Below are 19481 nucleotides of genomic sequence, written 5' to 3'. Positions count from 1 at the left end.
TTTTTCTCCCTGTCCCTCCTCATCTGCCTATAACTGAATAGGGAACCATGTTGGGTATTTTTTTTGCAGTGATTTCTCTGCCTGTCTCTTCTCCTGCTCCCCCCAGGCATGGCGACCTGTCTATTCGGGGCTTTTGGCGTGGTGGTGCTAGGTGTCTGGATTCACACTCATACACAGTGATTTGGTGCAATGCAGACTGTATGTGACTGCTGCTCTGTGTATGTCTGTCTCTGGTCTCCCTCCCGCTCACTTCTTTACTTTCTCCACCCCCATTACACACTTATTCACCCCCCCCCCCCCATTCGTATTTTAAAACTGGACGTATCTGCTCAACTTAAATGCGATTCATAACTCGCTTAACCCTTTGCAGCATCAAAGTAGTTTCCTCCATGCACAGAGACATTGCTTTACCATGACTGTCCCAATAAAGATATATTTTTCTCTTCTTCCCCAGCTCCTGGCCCGCATTGAGCGGATGGAAAGGCGCATGCAGTTGGTCAGAAAGGACAGCGAGAAGGAAAAACAGCGTGCGTCTCAAAGCCGTGAATCGGTGGCCGAAATGCCGGAAGGTCCCCTTCCAGAGAGCGCAGGCGGTGGGGAGTTTCCCCCAGAGGCTTCCCCTCAGTTGCCCGGCCTCACCCCAAAGCCCTTTTCTTTTGGCAGAAATGCAAAAGGACACAAAAGGTTGGTACAAGTAGATTGTGTCTCCCATTACATATAGATAGATGTGTTTGTATAACTGGTCTCTCTAGTAAAAGAAGTATTGCTTGTGAATAATTTAAAGGGGGTCTCCAACTTAGTAGCTGATCAGTTTTAATGGCTGTGTCCGGCTACGCTGTGCATTCTCAAGCGTTCGCCACATGACTAAGTTGCACTTGAACACCAGTGACCTCTTTGGCGTTCTCATGCAGATTAGTAACATAGTTAAGGCGTTGACACCTCTGATGGTTGCCAGGGAGCAGCTGTGGAAATTTTGAGAGAAATCTCTCTTAGGGTACATTCACACGTACAGGATCTGCTGCAGATTTTGTGCAGCTTATCTTGCTCCCCATTGAAGTTAACAAATAGCAAAATCAGCAGCACAAAATATGCAGCAGATCCTGTAAATGTGAACATACCCTAAGGGCCCGTTCACACTGGCGGATCGACAGTGTATTTTACGCTGCGGATTTGCCAACGATGGACCCCTACAGCGTTCCTCAGATGTGCCTGCTCGGAGCAGCAATACGTCGCTACGAGCAGACACACTGCGATGTGTGAATCGCGGGCATGCACAGTATTCTCCCACACATCGCGGCTGCTCTTGGCCTAGCTCAGGGAGCACAGCGACTCGCACATCGCAGCAGTGTGTCTGCTCATAGCAGCGGTTTGCCACTCCAAGCATGCACATCTGGAGGCACACTTTAGGGGTCCATCTTCAGCAGATCCAAAGCGTATAATATGTTGTGGATCAGCCCGTGTGAACATTCACGTGTGTATTTTTGCTGCAGATCTGCAGTAGATTTGCCTTGGCAGATTTAACTGCCCATTGAAGTCAATGGGCAGCAAAATCTGCAGCAGCGAATCTGCAGCAAAATTACGCATGTGCGAACGCACCCTTAAAGGGGTTATCCAGGAATAGAAAAACAGAATTTTTTTTCTTTCTAAAAGCGCCCCACACATGTCCTCAGGTTCTGTGTGGTATTGCAGCTCAGTTCCATTGTAGTGAATGGAGCCTTGATGTAATATCATACACAACCTGAGAACTGATATGCAAATTAGCTGCGTTTTTATATCCCCTCTTCAGGGTGTATTCACACGTACAGTATCCTGTGTATATTTGTTGCACAGGATTTGAAGCTGCAGATTGTTAACTAATTGAATGAATACAGCATCAAATTTGCAGCTTCAAATCCTGTGCATCAAATATGTGCAAGATACTGTACATGTAAATACACATTTAACAGTGTAAAACATTGTTCCCCAATATTTGGCTCTCCAGCTGTTTCAAAACTACAACTTTTGCTGTCAGATCGTAATGGGAGTTACCGCTGTAGAGACGCAGGTTAGGGAGCACTAGTGTGGAGTGATCTGGACAAAATGTTGATACCTTGTTATGGGGGTGGGGGGGGGGGAGATCACTACCCTACCTTTTTATATCATTGCTTGCTCTATCTTGATTCAAGATTTTGGGGGCACCTTGTGGAAATTGTGTGTGTGTGTGACATCTGCTGGCATAAGTTGTAGAATGCCATCTTATCCCCTATTTTTCTGATTGCGGGGGGCCCTCCTCTCCCTGCAGCACCTGCATTCTATGCGAGCTGCGTCTCCAGTTTTGTAAACCTCCGGGTTTCCGGGACTGAAGACGTGACGGAATGTCTCCTTGTGACGTCACGCCATGCCCCCTCCATTCATGTCTATGGGAGGGGGCATAATGGCCATCACGCCCCCTTCCATAGACATGAATGAAGGGGGCTTGACATCACGAAGGGGCATGGTGTGGCATAGAATGCGGGTGCTGCAGGGAGATCGCAGGGGTCCCTTTTGGATAGGGGATAAGAAGTTTTTGACCGGAATACCCCTTTAAAGAGGTACTCCACCCCTAAGATGTCTGATCGCGGGGATCCCGCCGTTGGGGACCCCCGCAATATAGCATCCGCCCCTGTGTGATTTCACGCCCCGTCCCCTCAATGCAAGTCTATGGGAGGGGCCGTCACGCCCCCTCCCATAGACTTGCATTGAGGGGACGGGGTGTGACGTCACACGGGGTCGGAGTCGTGACTTCACAGACTTTCGTTCCAGTGTTCGGGACCCAGACCCTCCAGCGCTTCCGGACAAGAAACAGTTTGGTGTCGCATGCTATATTGCAGGGGTCCCCAGCGGCGGAACCCCCGCAATCAGACATCTTATCTCCTATCCTTTGGATAGGGGATAAGATGTCTAGGGGTGAAGTACCCCTTTAACTTGAGCCCTTGGTCTCTCTCAAGTTTCTGTGATATTTAACCTTTTGATTACTTTCCACCTTCTAGGAAATCAGCCTTTGGCAGTGCAGAGCACAGGACTCCTGTTAAGAGACTGACTTCTGACCTTGCAAAGATGAAGGGCAAGATATCTAGGTTGCCTACAGAAGCGGAAGATGCCGAGCCTGGGGGTTCAGTGTCCGAGACGGGCTGTCAGAGGGATCTACGAAGTAAAGAGACTCCGGAAAAATCTCCCTCTCCAGCCGATACTCCTCTGAGGTCTGCATGGAGCAGCTCTGCAGCATCATCATTAAAAGACAGTGAAGCAAACCCTGGCGAGATAGATTCTCTGCCCTACCTTGCCACCACGGACATGTATCTATGCCGGTGGCATCAGCCGCCTCCTTCTCCGCTGAGAGAGCCCTCTCCCAAGAAAGAGGAGTGTGTGGCAAGTAAGAGGCTCTTCTTGCTATTTAGTGTTTCTTCTACGTTTCCCAGGGATGGAGGTGTCACTGATTTACTATTATCATATGCTGGTGTTGGTATCAACACATTTTATAATCCCTAAAATAGTTGGCTCATGTTTGTATAATTTTAGCTTTAAAGGGGTTCTCCGCTTTGGACTGCTAGGCTGGGTTCACACCACGTTTTTGCAATACAGTTCCCGTATCAGGTTTTTGATAATAAAACGGATTCCTCAAAACCGGACTAAACTGTATCAAAACGTGTGTACAAATTTTAATCCGTATACGGTTTGAAAAATGATGTGCGGTTGCCTCCGTTTAAAAGAAAGAAATAAATGTATACGTTTTTAACTTTTCGCTCCATTATGAATAAAGTTTCTCTTGCTTGATTGAAATTCCAAGAAAAAAACTCTGCAAAGTTAAAAACCGTATGGTGGAAACTGGATGGAACCGTGCGCACATACGGTTCTGTACGGTTCCCATTGACTCCCATGTTAAAAAAAAAAAAAAAATAGTATATGTTTCAATACAGTTTTTCACCCGGACGAAAAACTGTGGTCGGCTACGGTTGTGGGTATGGGAAAAAAAACTGACAAAACCGTACAGGATGCAAAACTGACACAACCTGATGCATCGTTTGGCATACGGTTTTCAATGGGGGACTCAATGCATACGGTTTTCAAATTGAAAACGTATATGGGAACTGAAGTGCCAAAACGTGGTGTGAACCCAGCCTTAGAATGGTCTCCTGACCAACCAGGCTGATCACAAAGTGTCTCCCCCCCCCCCCCCCCCCCCCCTGCTGGGATCCTAAGTGAGCAGCTGTAATTTGTGGGCACTCTTCCTGCAGCGCCACCACAGGAGAGAGAAAAGCATTACACAGTGCCCATCAGTGGGTTGTCTGTGTAATGCAGTGTTTCCCAACCGGGGTGCCTCCAGCTGTTGCAAAACTATAACTCCCAGCTGTGAGTTGTAGTTTTGCAACAGCTGGAGGCACTCTGGTTGGGAAACACTGGTATAATACATGAAAGAATAGGTCCTCCACAGTAAGAGATGCCCTTTATAACCACTCTGGACAAAAATAGAGGTCCCTTGTCTGTTAACTCAGTAATGTTATTTAAATTGGGGTTGTAATGTGGGTATCCCCCTTTTAAAGGAATACTCTGTCTGTTACCTGTTCTGGAGTGTTCCTTATTGGGAGCTTAAGGGTACGTTTACACGTGCGGATTTATGCATATCCGCAGCTGAAGGACCTCTGTATGGTGCCCTTAAATGTGCCTGCTCGGAGCAGCAATATGCCGCTCCGAGCAGACACACTGCGATGTGCGAGTCGCCGCGCATGCCCGGTGTACTCGCACACATCGCGGCCGCTTCCCCTGCTCAATGAGCTAGGCTGAGAGCTGCCTCGATGTGCGAGTATACTGCGCATGCGCGCGGCGACTCGCACATCGCAGTGTGTCTGCTCGTAGCAGAGTATTGCTGCTCCGAGCAGGCACATATAAAGGCAGCATATAGGAGGTCCTTCAGCGGCAGAGCCACATCTGAACGTACCCTAAAGGTACGTTCAGACTGTTTTTAAGCAGATTTTTCGTTCACAAATTCCACTTCACAAATTCCGAAGTGTGAATTTGTGAATGGAAACCCATTGACTACACTATACATTTTAGCAAGCGGAATTTCTGTAGTGTGAACCTAACCTTACAGTTCCCCGGATCTACAGTTATCGGTCACATCCTTACAAGCTGTGTAAGACTGTGCTCTTCTGATAATAGCTTTGTATACAGTGCCCCGGCTTATCCGGTGCTTTACAGATGTGTAATGTGTATTCTGATTGTGGGTTAAACACTGAGCAGTACATATGCACGTGGCCCTGTTCACATCTGCGCTGTGGTTTCTGTTGTAATCTGAAACCACAAAACATCGCTAGGATCCATTGTGCAGCAGCTCCCTACTCATTTATGGGTTTTGCCGAAGTGTCCATCGGTTTAGATGGAATTAATGGCTCTAAATGCAGCATTTTTTTGTACAATTAGAAACATTGGAATCTGTAACTGAGGATTCCCTTTATATAATAGTAATAAATAAATATATATATATATATATATATATACACACACATACACACACACACACACACACACACACACACACATACAAATAATATTTAAAAAATATATATGTATACACTTACATTATATTATTTTTTATTATTAGGATAATAGTAAATAAAATAAAAATAAAAAAAAAAAAAAAAATATATATATATATATATATATATATATATATATATATATATATATATATATTTTTTTTTTTATACTATTACTATTTAATAGTATATATTTATACACACACACATCGTTATCATCTTAATAAATCATATAAAATATTGTGTGTGTGTATATAAAAATGTATATTTAAAAAAAATATATATATAATTTAATGTGTTTATATGTATATATTTTTTAAATATTTTTATAAATTTATATTATCAATATAGATATTTTTCCCTGATCTGCATATTTCACCCTTGATACAGTGAAGCTGGTAATATCTACACCAGAAATTGACATGCAATGTATTTTTTGACCCCCGCAGATAGGTGATTGATCAGAGGGGGATGAGGGGGTCTGACTGATGGGACCCCCACTGATCACAAAAAAGAGGGTGACCTGTGTCCCAGGTTGAAAGGAGCGATGTTCAGACATCAGTACAGTTATAAAGAAGTGGCATTGAACATATCTAATCACCAGCCTGTTCTCGTGATTGGTGTGGGTCCCAGTAGTCAGACCCCCACTGACCCGGACAGGTGATGTGTTGATTGTGGCAAAACCCCTTTGTAGGGCTTATCCAGGATTGGAATAAATTGCTATTATTATTTTTTCTTTCCATAAACGTCTCTGCTCTTGTCCTCCAGTTGGTGTGAGGTATTGCAGTTCAGTCCCATAGAAGTGAATGAAGGTGAGCTGTAATTCCACACACAACAGGAGGACAAGGGTGGCGCTGTTTTGGGAAGAAAACAGCTGTGCATCCTGAAGTAGCAAACCTTACCAAGGCTGGGTTACACTACGTTTGTAGTGTACGGGTGCCGGATCCAGTTGGGAGGAGCGAAAACCGTCCGCTCCCGTTTCCCAGCCGGATCTGGCCGAACCCCATTCACTTCAATGAGCCGACCAGGGTCAAACGCTGACTCCAGTCGGCTCATTTTTTTGCCCTACAGGGCAAAAAATTAAGTGAATGGGGTTCGGGCCAGATCTGTGAACCAGCCCTTAGGCTGGGTTTGGCGCCACATTTTTGCACTAAAGTTCCCGTATACGTTTTCAATGTGAAAACCGTACGGAACCGTATTGAAAACCGTATGCATTGACTCTCCATTGAAAACCGTATACCAAAAGATGCATCAGGTTGTGTCCGTTTTGCATCCTGTACATTAATATTTTTTATTTATTTATTTTTTTTTTTAACATGGGAGTCAATGGGAACCGTACAGAAAAGCTGAATTCTTGTTGCCATGGCCACTGCCACCCCTGTATTTCAGCCACTTTTGACACCAAAATTATTTTTTTTATTTGAATCAAACAAGTGAAGCTTTATTCCTAAAGGGAAAAGTTAAAAACTTATACATTTTTTTTTTCTTAAAAAAAAGGTATGCAACCGAACATCTTTTTATCTTTTTTCAAACCGTATAGGGGTTAATATTTGTGCACACGTTTTGATACAGTTTAGTCCGGTTTTGAGGAATCCGTTTTTCTTCAAAAATCTGATACGGGAAATGTATTGCAAAAACGTGGCGTGGACCCAGCCTTATATTGTTTTCTATCTGCCAGTGATTTGTCACCTTGTAGCATGTTGGACACGTGTTAAATTATTTATGTGAGCGGTAATACCAATGAATAGGATCGTAATTCTCAATATGTGCTTATTAGTGTAAGTTCACCTCAAATGAACCTGCCGGTATATATTTAAAGGGGTATTCCAGGAAAAGAAAATTGTTTTTTTATATCAACTGGCTCCAGAAAATTAAACAGATTTGTAAATTACTTCTATTAAAAATTCTTAATACTTTCAATAATTATCAGCTGCTGAAGTTGATTTGTTCTTTTCTTTCTGACAACAGTGCTCTCTGCTGACACCTCTGCTTGTCTCGGGAACTGCACAGAGTAGAAGAGGTTTGCTATGGGGATTTGCTTCTAAACTGGGCGGTTCCCGAGACACGTGTCATCAGAGAGCACTTAGACAGAAAAGAACAACTCAACTTCAGCAGCTCATAAGTACTGAAAGGATTAAGATTTTTTAATAGAAGTAATTTACAAATCTGTTTAACTTTCTGGAGCCATTTGATATATATAAAAAAAAAGATTTTTCCTGGATAACCCCTTTAACTAAATGCAGGGGTGACAATTCACTTGCCAAATGTTGTCGTTCTTAGATAGTTCAACTATTTAAAGCAGTGTTCCCATACCAGGGTGCCTCCAGCTGTTGCAAAACTACAACTCCCAGCAAATCTATCTATCTATTTATCTGTCTATCTAGGGCAGTGTTTCCCAACCCGGGTGCCTCCAGCTGTTGCTAAACTACAACTCCCAGCATGCCCGGACAGCCTTCGGCTGTCCGGGCATGCGGGTAGTTGTAGTTTTGCAACAGCTGGAGGCACCCTGGTATGGAAAAGCCACTTTAAAGAGAGAAGGCAGATGTTAGATGACCCTCTTAAACCGATATCTGTAGCAGCACCTATTGAGTAAAGCAAATCCTTGGCTCTCTTCCGATCCATGTTGGTGGGTGCTGCTTTAACCCTTCATGGGCATCTCCACTGTCTAATGTTAATTGAAACGACTCTCCGGCGCTGCATAGGAAAGCTGAATTCTTGTTGCCATGGCCACTGCCGCTCCTGAATTTCAGCCTCTCTTATCTCCTGCTTATTGATTCCGTAATCGCTTGCTATAGTAAATATTGGGAGGGATCAGGTAGACAAGAACCCGCAGATCAGTGGCGATCAGCAGAGATGTAACAGATCCGTTTAAATGCTTGTATCTCTCTACATGAAGCAGCAGCAGGGCTGGCATCTTCCATGGAGAGCAGTGTTTCCCAACTAGTGTGCCCCCAGCTGTTGAAAAACTACAACTCCCAGCATGTCCGGACAGCCAAAGGCTGTCCGGACATGCTGGGAAATCTAGTTTTGCAACAGCTGGAGGCACCCTGGTTGAGAAACACTGCTCTCCATGGAAGATGCCAGCCCTGTTGCTGTTTGGTAAGGAACTGCTACAGGACAACAGCGCCTCTAGTGGCTGACGAAGGGGAAAAAAAAAAAAAGCCAGATGGGCATTAGATACCATTACAGTAATCCCTAAAGTTACAATGGCCTCAGGTTACAATAATTTCAGCATACTGTAGTCCAGGAAAAACAATTGTAACCTAAAACCATATTTGACATACAATGCCAGACGCAGTCCGGATCTTTTGTTCCTGTGAACGGCTGGAACGCCTGACCAATCAGAGTGGGCATTTTACTTATAAAACCCCTGTATTTCAGTAGCGCCTCCATACAGTATAGTGCGGTACTGACCTATCCCAGGAATATCTGCTCCTTTGGACACCAGGTGAGAGCGGCTCCATTTTGTATCTCTCTTAAACAGTTAAAGCACAGGAGATCTTTTAGGGTCCTGTACAGTATGTATAAAGGGATTTAAGGCTTCTAGCAGCTATTTCTTACTTTTAGATATAAGGACTGTATTGGTTATCTTGTCATTTTTCTTTAATCTTATAGATAGATATATATATATATATATATATATATATATATATATATATATATATATATATATATCTATCTATCTATCAGAAGCTGATTGGGATTAATGCCAAGTCAGAATTCTCCCCAGAAGGGAAGAGGACCCATCTGCAGACAGCTGTTTCGGGGTGCTTGCCCCTCGTCAGTACAGAGCAAGGTGTTCTGGCTTGGCTGAGGATGAGAGACCTGTAGCGACTAGCTAAAAGGGACGAGTATTTTCCTCAGGGACATGACATTGAGTGGCACCGCTTCCAATATAAAATGGAGATTCAAAAAGGCCATTAGCACTCCGCGGGCTTTCTGGATAAGAAGTATGCATTTCTTACCTAGAAAGCCCGCGGAGTGCTAATGGCCTTTTTGAATCTCCGTTTTACACCGGAAGCGGTGCCACTCCCTGAGGAAAATACTCGTCCCAGATAGATCGATAGATAGATAGATACAGCAAGGCAAAAATATGGGCAGCTGAAACGTTGCACCCGTATTTGTGAAATGGAATAAAGCCACTTTTTATTTTTCTATACTTTGGAGTGCTGCGACTATTTTTGCCTTGCTGTATCTGGATTGGGTTCTCAACCGGGCACAACTAGTTGCTTGCACCCTCTTATATTTTGCCCCCTGGGTTGTGCTGCTTTTCCAGTATTTTTCTCCTAGATAGATAGATAGAATGATATATAAAAAATAAAAAATAAATTATTTTAGGTTGCCATTACAATTTTTTTTTCCTCAAGATATTATGTTCTTCTAGGGACCCATTAATATTGTAACTTGAGGAACCACTGGTACCTATTTCTACAGTCACCGTTGTCTTATCGTGTAAAATGAATATAATGGTATAGGTTTAGTAATTGCCCCCTCTGGACGCTGTGTATGTATCTGATCTGTATTGCTCAGATGTCTCAATCGTGGCCTTTTTATTTTCCCCAGTTCCTTCATGGAGAGAGCATCCTATAGAACCTCTTCAGGACTTGAATGCATCAGATGTACCAGAGGTAAGATCGGTATTATGTAGAAAAGATTCTAAGATAAAGGGAACCTGCCAACTCAGTTATGTTATCCTCCCATAATATAGCGACAGTGTTTTCCTTTAAAGGGTAGCTCCCACCATCCTATTTCCCCCTTTCCCCCCGCTACGGCACTAGCCCATTCCCTCCTCCCCCCCCCCGCCCCGCATACCCCATTCCCTCATTACACTTGCAGTTACTGCAGAGTCCGGCAGCGGGCGTGCAGGGACAGCGGTGGCACCGAGGCGACGGCGATGTGCGGGAGGAGTGGCCTCCCAGCCAGTGGCCGGGGAGCCAATGCGCTCTCGCTCCCACCTGTCTGATCTGAAAAAAAAAAATGTCCGAGCGTTAAAAAGCTCTGTAACATACCTTTCCCCCTGCTCACATTGTGTGAGCTCCCGGCAGGAGAAAGTGGGCGTTCCCCAAAAAGCGCGACATCACTGAAGGTTGCGACAGCTGTGCCTCACCATGCCCCACACGCACTTCCTGAGTTTGGTCTCCTGCCAGGCCGGGAGGAGACCAAACTAACTGTTTGACTTGCAGCAGAAGACAGAACAAAGCCACCTAGTGGTCGTTTTTTCAATCACATTAAAGACCTATAAAGGATGACCATTCTACCAGAAAGTAAATAGCAAAGTGTTTCATATAATTACATAAGGAACGATATATTAAAAGTTTAGCTTGGTGACAGGTACTCTATCATGCAAATATGTACGTTAGTTTTCAAGCACTTAAAATCAACCGCATACAGCCAGAGAATAGTCGCCATTATTCATAAGATGCTGCTGGCCCCCCACTCACCCGCTTTAGATTGACAAATTTCGACTTGGCATTGTCTATAGACCAGTGGTCTCCAACCTGCGGACCTGCAGATGTTGCAAAACTACAACTCCCAGCATGCCCGGACAGCCGTTGGCTGTCCGGGCATGCTGGGAGTTGTAGTTTTGCAACATCTGGAGGTCCGCAGGTTGAAGACTACTGGTCTATAGGGAGAAATCTGTCAATCACCAGCAGATGGGCGTTTGCAGCTCTACCTTACGAATAACAGTGACCCTTCTCTGGCCGTGTGTTCTGCGCTGCTGAATGTAAGTGCTTGTACGTATGGACATCCTCAAGGGCACAATAATCAACCTTGAGGGTGTATTCACACGTACTGTATCCTGCGCATATTTATTGGGCAGGATATGAAGCTGCAGATTTTATGCTGTGTTTAGTTATTTACTTTAGATTTAAATATGCAGGATTTCAAGCTGCAGATTTTATGCCGCAGATCAAATATGCACAGGATACTGTACGTGTGAATAGACCCTAAAGGTTCTCCTAAATCAAGAGGTAAACCAACAATATTAGCAGTGGACATATGCTGCAGACTTTATACAAATATTATGTGGCTAAAGGGGTATTTCGCCCACAGGCATCGTATTTCCTATCCAAAGGGTATGGGGGTAAGATGTCTGACTAATCCAGTCCCATTTACCCCCCCCCCCGGTGATCTCCAATGCCGCAGCTGGCCTTCTAAACAGTATGTGATGTCACGCCATGCCCCCTCCATTCATGTCTATGGGAGTGGGCGTGACATTGGAGAAACCTCCTTCACATCCTATGCTCTGTCTTTCTAGAATCTGGACGACGCAGTATTTGCGAAGAGACATGCCAAGTTAGAGCTAGATGAAAAAAGGAGAAAAAGGTGAGTATGAGATTTATTTCCCCATGCAAAGTTTAATTCGGAGGCATCATGGTAACTAGAGATGAGCAAACTTAACTTACAGTAAATTCGATTCGTCACGAACTTCCCAGCTCGGCAGTTGAGGACTTATCCTGCATGAATTAGTTCAGCCTTCAGGTGCTCCCGGTGGGCTGGAAAAGGTGGATACATTCCTAGAATAGGAGACTCTTTCCTAGGAATGTATCCACCTTTTCCAGCCCACCGGAGCACTTGATAGCTGAACTAATTTATGCAGGAAAAGTCATCAACTGGCGAGCCGAGAAGTTCGTGACAAATCGAATTTACTGTAAGTTCGCTCATCTCTAATGGTAACTTTCTGTAACACTTGCGCACTTCCGTCAGGTGGGACATTCAGAGAATTCGTGAGCAGCGAATCTTGCAGCGATTGCAGCTGAGGATGTATAAGAAAAAGGGGAGTCAAGAGAGCGAGCCGGAGGTCACCACCTTTTTTCCTGAACCTGATGACGGTAAGTCGGACGTTGCAGGTAGAGCTTTAGACGTGCTTTTTTGTTTCTTAGAAACACTTAGTTTTTGGGTCTGATCCCCCATAGGTTCAAAACTTTTATCTACTTATATTGTACTGTAAGTTTCTGCTAATTTACAGTGCAAAATCCCCACTGCAAATCTACTACATGTGATCCCAGTGTAGTGGCTCTCGCTTAAAGGGGTACTCCGCTGCTCAGCGTTTGGAACAAATTGTTCTGAACGCTGGAGTCGGCAGCTTGTGACTTCGTAGCCCCGCACCCTAGTGATGTCATGCCCGCCCCCTCAATGCAAGTCTATGGGAGGGGGCGTGACACGCCCCCTCCCATAGACTTGCATTGAGGGGGCGGGGCTATGACGTCACAATCTCCCGGTTCCAAACACTGAGCAGCGGAGTACTCCTTTTAAAGGTATCAAAGTGCTATTATGTCCCGTATTTTCACCATGTTATACCCTGAACGTAACTACTTTTTCTTCTCCACAGTGGAGTCTGTGATGATCACCCCCTACCTCCCCGTTGTGGCATTTGGACGATCCTTGCCGAAAATTACCCCACAGTAAGTATGCATATAACGGTACGGATACAGATCTGATTTTTGTACATATGTGGTCAGAGATCAGTGCTTTGGAATAAGCATTAACCAGAAAGTATATTATGAAGTTAGAACACAACCATTTCTTGACCTGCTGCTCAGCGTTTTGAACAAACTGTTCCGAACGCTGGAGCCGGGAGCTCGTGATGTCATAGCCCCGCCCCCACGTTACATCATAGCCTCGTCCCCTCATGTCACGCCCCGCCCCCTCAATGCAAGTCTATGGGAGGGGGTTGTCATGCCCCCTCCCATAGGCTTGCATTGAGGGGGCGGGACATTATGAGTGGGCGGGGCTATGACGTCACGAGCTCCCGGCTCCAGAGTTCGGAACAGTTTGTTCAAAACGCTGAGCAACAGAGTACCCCGTTAACACATGAGAAGTTTTGATCAGTTGGGGTCTGGGCACTGATACCCTTATAAATTGGTGAAATGCGGGGGCTGTGCGCATTGTCCTTTTTTGTTTCTGCTTTGCTTTTATCAGCCGCAGGAGTGGTGTGCGGATTCATAGAAAGTCTTTTTATGAATCCGTAAACCGCATGTTTGACTCTTTGAAGTGGGACAAGCAAAAGTGAAGGGGCACAGCGCTTAGCTGAGTCTTTCTGCTCCTTTGTTTTAGCAATCCGTGAAGGTATCAGACCCCCTCTGATTAAATCTTCACACAAATCTGTAACCTGTCAGAAGTTCATAAAAATGGTTACTACCCTGTAAAAGTGTATAGGCTGGCAAAGATGGCTTTCCTGTCGCTTTTCTTTTTGTAAGGGAAAAGTAAAGATCTGTATAGGTTGAGGTTTGCAGATAAGGGAACAATTGCAATAAACAATGGGTAAAAACAATAAATGTAACACAAAGCAGTCCTCAGTGACCCACTCAATCTAAAATTTGAGTACCGTATAAGCCGAGTTTTTCAGCACGATTTTTCGTGCTGAAAACGCCCCCCCTTGGCTTATACTCGAGTGAACTCTCCGCCTGTCAATCCCTTCTCAGTGGTCTTCAACCTGCGGACCTCCAGATGTTGCAAAACTACAACTCCCAGCATGCTGGGTGTTGTAGTTTTGAAACCTCTGGAGGTCCGCAGGTTGAAGACCACTGCGGCCTTCGTCATCATACAGACCCCCCCGTCTTTTGTTTTGTACGCACCTCCCCTTCGGTGGGAAGTTAGGGTGAGCTGGTCCGGGCCATCTATGCTGCAGGGACCGACCGGTGGGGATGGTTAGTCGTTGCGGGCTGTACATTTTCACCAGGGGGGCCCTCTTCTCCTCTCCTGCCCCGGACTAGTGAGGTTGCCTTGACGACGACGCACAGAGATGTTGCGCAAGAACATCCCTGTGTGTCGTCGTCAAGGCAACTTCACTAGTCCAGGGCAGGCCCGAAGCGCGGAGAAGAGGGCCCCGCGGTGAAAATGGACTGCTCGCAACGACTAACCATCCCCACCGGACGGTCCCTGCAGCATAGATGGCCCGGACCAGCTCACCCTAACTTCCCGCCGAGGGGAGGTGAGTACAAAACAAAAGGGGGGGGGGGGGGGCCTGGATGATGACTAAGGCCGCAGTGGTCTTCAACCTGCGGACCGCCAGAGGTTTCAAAACTACTACTCCCAGCATGCCCGGACAGCCGATGGCTGTCCGAGCATGCTGGAAGTTGTAGTTTTGCAACCTCTGGAGGTCCGCAGGTTGAAGACCACTGATGAAGGGATTGACAGGCAGTGATGATGAAGGGGGGGGGGGGGATGATGACGGGGGTCTGGATGATTAAATTGGGGGATGATGTATTTCCCATCCTAGGCTTATAGTCGAGTCAATAACTTTTCCTGGGTTTTTGGGGTGAAATTATGGGCCTCGGCTTATATTCGGGTCGGCTTATACTCGAGCATATACGGTATATAGCGGATAGATGGTCATAATAATGGACGGAGTCAGCTAACCGTAACATTTAATTTATAATAAAATATGGTGAAAGTGGAATAACATTTCCTAATAAAATTACCTCCGCAGGGGCCCTTGCGGTCATGTAAAAAATAGGCATCTATCTCTACAATCACAGCTTATCAGGCACTTAGTGTACACATAAAACTGCAAATAATAAAGTCTGTGCCACCTGTGCAAAAAATATCCCTTATGTCCATAACACTGAGATTATACTGCTGGTAAGCATAGCAAGTGGATTTTTAACAGTCTATTCCACCTGTGGAAGCAAAAACCTTCTTAAAGGGGCTAGGATGGGTTCACATCAGGTTTTTGCCATACTGTTTTCAATCTGTTTTTCTAAAGAAAACCATATGGCAAAAAAAACGGATGGAACCGTATGGGAAAAAGTAAACCATATGCGTTTTTAAACCGTATACTGTTTTTAAAAGTGCATACAGTTCCATCAGTTTTTATAAAAAAAAATTTTTTTTTTAAACGTACGTTTTTTTAAACATTTTGTCCATTTTTAATAGGAGGGGTGTTGGGTGAGGACTTTAGGATGCAAATGCGCATGTGCAAAGTTAAAACCGTATACGGTTTCCCATATGGAACTGTATACATGTGTGTTTCCCATGTTAAAAAAAAAAATAACATGCGGTTGCTGTGCGGTTTTTAAACATGAGACAAAACCGTGGTCAACCATGGTTTTGAGTACGGGAGAAAACCTTATTGCAAGCAAACCGTACGCAACCGGATGCATACGGTTTTCGATGCGATTCCATACGTTTTCAATAATGGAAACGTACTTGAAAAACATGGTGTGAACCCACCCTTATCCAGGGAAAAACTTTTTTTTTTTTTTTTTTTTTCTATACATCAACTGGCTCCAGAAAGTTGAACAGATTTGTAATTCTATTAAAAAATCGTAATCCTTCCAGTACTTATAAGCTGCTGAAGTTGAGTTGTTCTTTTCTGTCTAAGTGCTCTCTGATGACACCCGTCTCGGGAACTGTCCAGAGTAGAAGCAAATCCCCATAGCAAACCTCTTCTACTCTGTGCAGTTCCCTAGACAAGCAGAGAGGTCAGCAGAGAGCACTGTTGCCAGACAGAAAACAACAACTCCACTTCAGCAGCTGATAATTATTGGAAGGATTAATATTTTTTAATAGAGGTAACTTACAAATCTGTTTAACTTTCTGGAGCCAGTTGATATAAAAAAAAGAAAATTTTCCTGGAATACCCCTTAAATCTCGTGTCTGATTGTATTCTGCAATAAACAATGCCTGAAGATGGTCAAAATGAAACGCTTTACTGTACTTGTGCTTGATGTGAAACGCAGCATATGACCTACTGTATTTGAAAACTGTAAGTCAGTGTTTCCCAACCAGGGTGCCTCCAGCTGTTGCAAAACTTCAACTCCCAGCATGCCCGGACAGCCGAAGGCTGTCTGGGCATGCTGGGAGTTGTAGTTTTGCAACAGCTGGAGGCACCCTGGTGTGGAAACACTGCTGTAAGTGATTCCATCTCTTTGCATAAAGGGTGAGCATGCAAAAAGCCCCAACTGGGCAGCCACCTCCAATAATGTTGCTGCAGTAGGGCACCTTACAGTAGCTGTATATTCCTGACTATTCAGTCCTGTTTTTCCTATTTATTTATTTATTTTTCATTCCCCCCCCCCCCCTCTTTCTCTTACCAACCCTACTACTCGAAATACTGATCGATTCCAGTTATAGATATTAGAGATGAGCGAACCTACAGTAAATTCGATTCGTCACGAACTTCTCGGCTCGGCAGTTGATGACTTTTCCTGCATAAATTAGTTCAGCTTTCAGGTGCTCCGGTGGGCTGGAAAAGCTGGATACAGTCCTAGAATAGAAGACTTTTTCCTAGGACTGTATCCACCTTTTCCAGCACCTGAAAGCTGAACTAATTTATGCAGGATAAGACATCAACTGCCGAGCCGAGAAGTTTGTGACGAATCGAATTTACTGTAAGTTCGCTCATCTCTAATAGATATGTATTCGGGTGTTGCTGTTAATGCGTGTCTGTATTTTGATGCAATTTTTATTTTTTTTATATATTTTTTTTTTTACCTTTTTGGTTTTACTCTTCTCTGCAGGAGTTTTGAGCTCCCCTGGCTGGACGAGCGGAGTCGATGTCGTATTGAAATGCAGAAAAAACAGACTCCACATAGGACACCTCGTAAATAAGTTGGGAACCCTTGTCTTGTGACAACCTATACATATTGAATAAAATGCACTGCAAGTTGATGTATACAGAATCCAAGGGGTTTATGCTGCCTTTGTCTTTAACCTCAAGCGTGGCCTCCGATGTGTACCGGACCCCACTGGCTCTGACATCGATCACCCTCAAAGAATCGGATCGTCCATTATTTTATGTATTTTTTTTTTTTTTTTTTTTTTTAAATTGTGTCTTTGACCAAACTAAATATTTCTTTGAAATGGAGCAGACATGCCGTCAACATTTACTTTGGATTCGTAGACTTCATGGCTCTTTGTATTGTGTCCTGCATGGTCTTATGCAGAACATAATTTCTTCGTTTCTTTTTTTTTCCACCCTCATTTCAATTTCAAGCGTAACCAACCTGGCATTTCCATACGTGTTTACATGCTCTCTCTTTCGACTGGCAATAGGAATTCCATGGACAAAAAAAAAAAAGGGACTCCACGCTGCGATAGTCAATCCAATTGCCTTTAACATGATGCCAAATTGAATACTTCCCATTTACTTAGGTGAAACCTTGGTATGAGTTTTGGGGGGGGGGGGTATAGACATGATCTGCACCTGTGACTAAGGCTACAATTACTCTTCAATACTGGATCTAGATTTTTCCATTTGTTTTTTTTGTTTTTTCTATAGTGGATCCTAAATACAGCAAAATATAATGGATCCACTCCTGATCTTTAGCTTAAAGTGGACCTGTCATCAAACAAAAACTTTTTATATAATGTAGATAATACCATTATATGTATATTTGTAATATACATTGGTTAAAAATTGTGTATATTTTTAGGTAAAAAAAATGCTGTCCCTGCAGCTATTGCCTGTGTGGCTCTATAAGGAGTCCAAATACAGGAAGTGAGGGCGGGACAAGCAGGGATCTGTACAGTGAGGACAAGCAGGGATCTGTGAACTAAGAAAAAGCAGGACAGTGTGCACTGAGGCTCTATAACATGCTCCATACATCAGGATGATTGACAAGCCAGGAGTCTGTACAGATCCCTGCTTGTCCTACCCTCACTTCCTGTTTTTGGACTCATCATAGAGACACACAGACAATAGCTGCAGGAACAGCATTTTTTTCACCTAAAAATATACACAATTTTTAACCAATGTATATTACAAATATACATATAATGGTATTATCTTCATTTTATATATATATATATATATATATATATATATATATATATATATATATATATATATATATATATACACAAAAAAAATTGACGACAGGTACACTTTAAATGGGTACTCCACTGGAAACATATACATATATATATATATATATATATATATATATATATATATATATATATATATATATGTATGTATAATTTTTTTTTATCAACTAGGGCCAGAAAGTTAAACAGATTTGTAAATTACTCCAATTATTAAAACATCTTAATCCTTCCAGTACTTATCATCTACTGTTATACTCCACAGGAAGTTCTTTTCTTTTTGAATTTCCTTTCTGTCTGATCACAGTGCTCTCTCTGCTGACACCTCTGTCCGTATCAGGAACTGTCCAGAGCAGGATAGGTTTGCTATGGGGATTTGCTCCTACTCTGGACAGTTCCTAAAATGGACAGAGGTGTCAGCAGAGAGAGAGAGCGCACTGTGGTCAGGCAGAAAGGAAATTCAAAAAGAAAAGAACTGTGGATCATAACAGCAGCTGATAAGTACTGGAAGGATTAAGGTTTCTTTTTTTTTTTAATAGAAGTAATTTACAAATCTGTTGTAACTTTCTGGCACCAGTTGATTTAAAAATAAATAAAATAAAATAGACCCCTTTTAGGGTCTATTCCCACGTACAGTATTCTGCGCAGATTTGATGCGTAGGATTTTCTGCTGCAGATTTCAATGTGAACTGAATGACATCAAATACTGTACGTGTGAATAGACCCGTAAAAGGGCTATTCCTATCTCGTCTTTAGGGCTTCTTAGCCTGTTTGTGGCAGCCGGAGGTGGTTGCGAAGCCGTAAAAAAAAGCCATAAGTCCTATTTGACTGTAATGGAACTTGTGCAAACTGCATAGGCCCACCCGCTTTGTATCTCTAGGAGTTAGGTATACAGCGTAGCTCACTGTGCTATTCCGCAAGTTTTCGGCTTCCTGACCACCTCCAGTTCAAAAGACGAGATGGGAATACCCCTTTTTAAATGCGTTTTCAAGGCAGACCATCGGTATCGGACCAGAAGTAGTGTGTCACACCTGCCGTGCTGTACGGTGTACTATTAGTAGCCGCGGTGCAAAGTGCTGCAACGTTGTTCCGTGAACGGGACAAGGCCACAGTATCTTGCGCAGCTGCTACTATTGGTACCCTAGTTCAGGCCCCTTC

At 43.8% G+C, this 19481-nt stretch overlaps 1 protein-coding gene across 1 annotated transcript in view; it reads left to right on the top strand.

Moving 5' to 3' along the window:
• The window catches only part of MSL1 (MSL complex subunit 1), a gene marked incomplete at its 5' end in the record, with an annotated part of 28353 nt that extends 11218 nt beyond the window's left edge, over positions 1-17135 (top strand). Inside the window, 7 exon segments of the mRNA XM_056548763.1 lie at positions 455-684; positions 3009-3391; positions 10116-10180; positions 11812-11879; positions 12261-12385; positions 12886-12958; positions 17018-17135. Coding sequence (XP_056404738.1) covers positions 455-684; positions 3009-3391; positions 10116-10180; positions 11812-11879; positions 12261-12385; positions 12886-12958; positions 17018-17108 — 1035 coding nt within the window.
• Positions 17136-19481: the final 2346 nt, after the last annotated feature.

Source organism: Hyla sarda, chromosome 12, assembly GCF_029499605.1.
Source record: "Hyla sarda isolate aHylSar1 chromosome 12, aHylSar1.hap1, whole genome shotgun sequence".
Taxonomy (NCBI): domain Eukaryota; kingdom Metazoa; phylum Chordata; class Amphibia; order Anura; family Hylidae; genus Hyla; species Hyla sarda.
The sequence above is the reverse complement of the archived record's forward strand: the minus strand, read 5'-3'. Positions and strand labels throughout refer to the sequence as shown.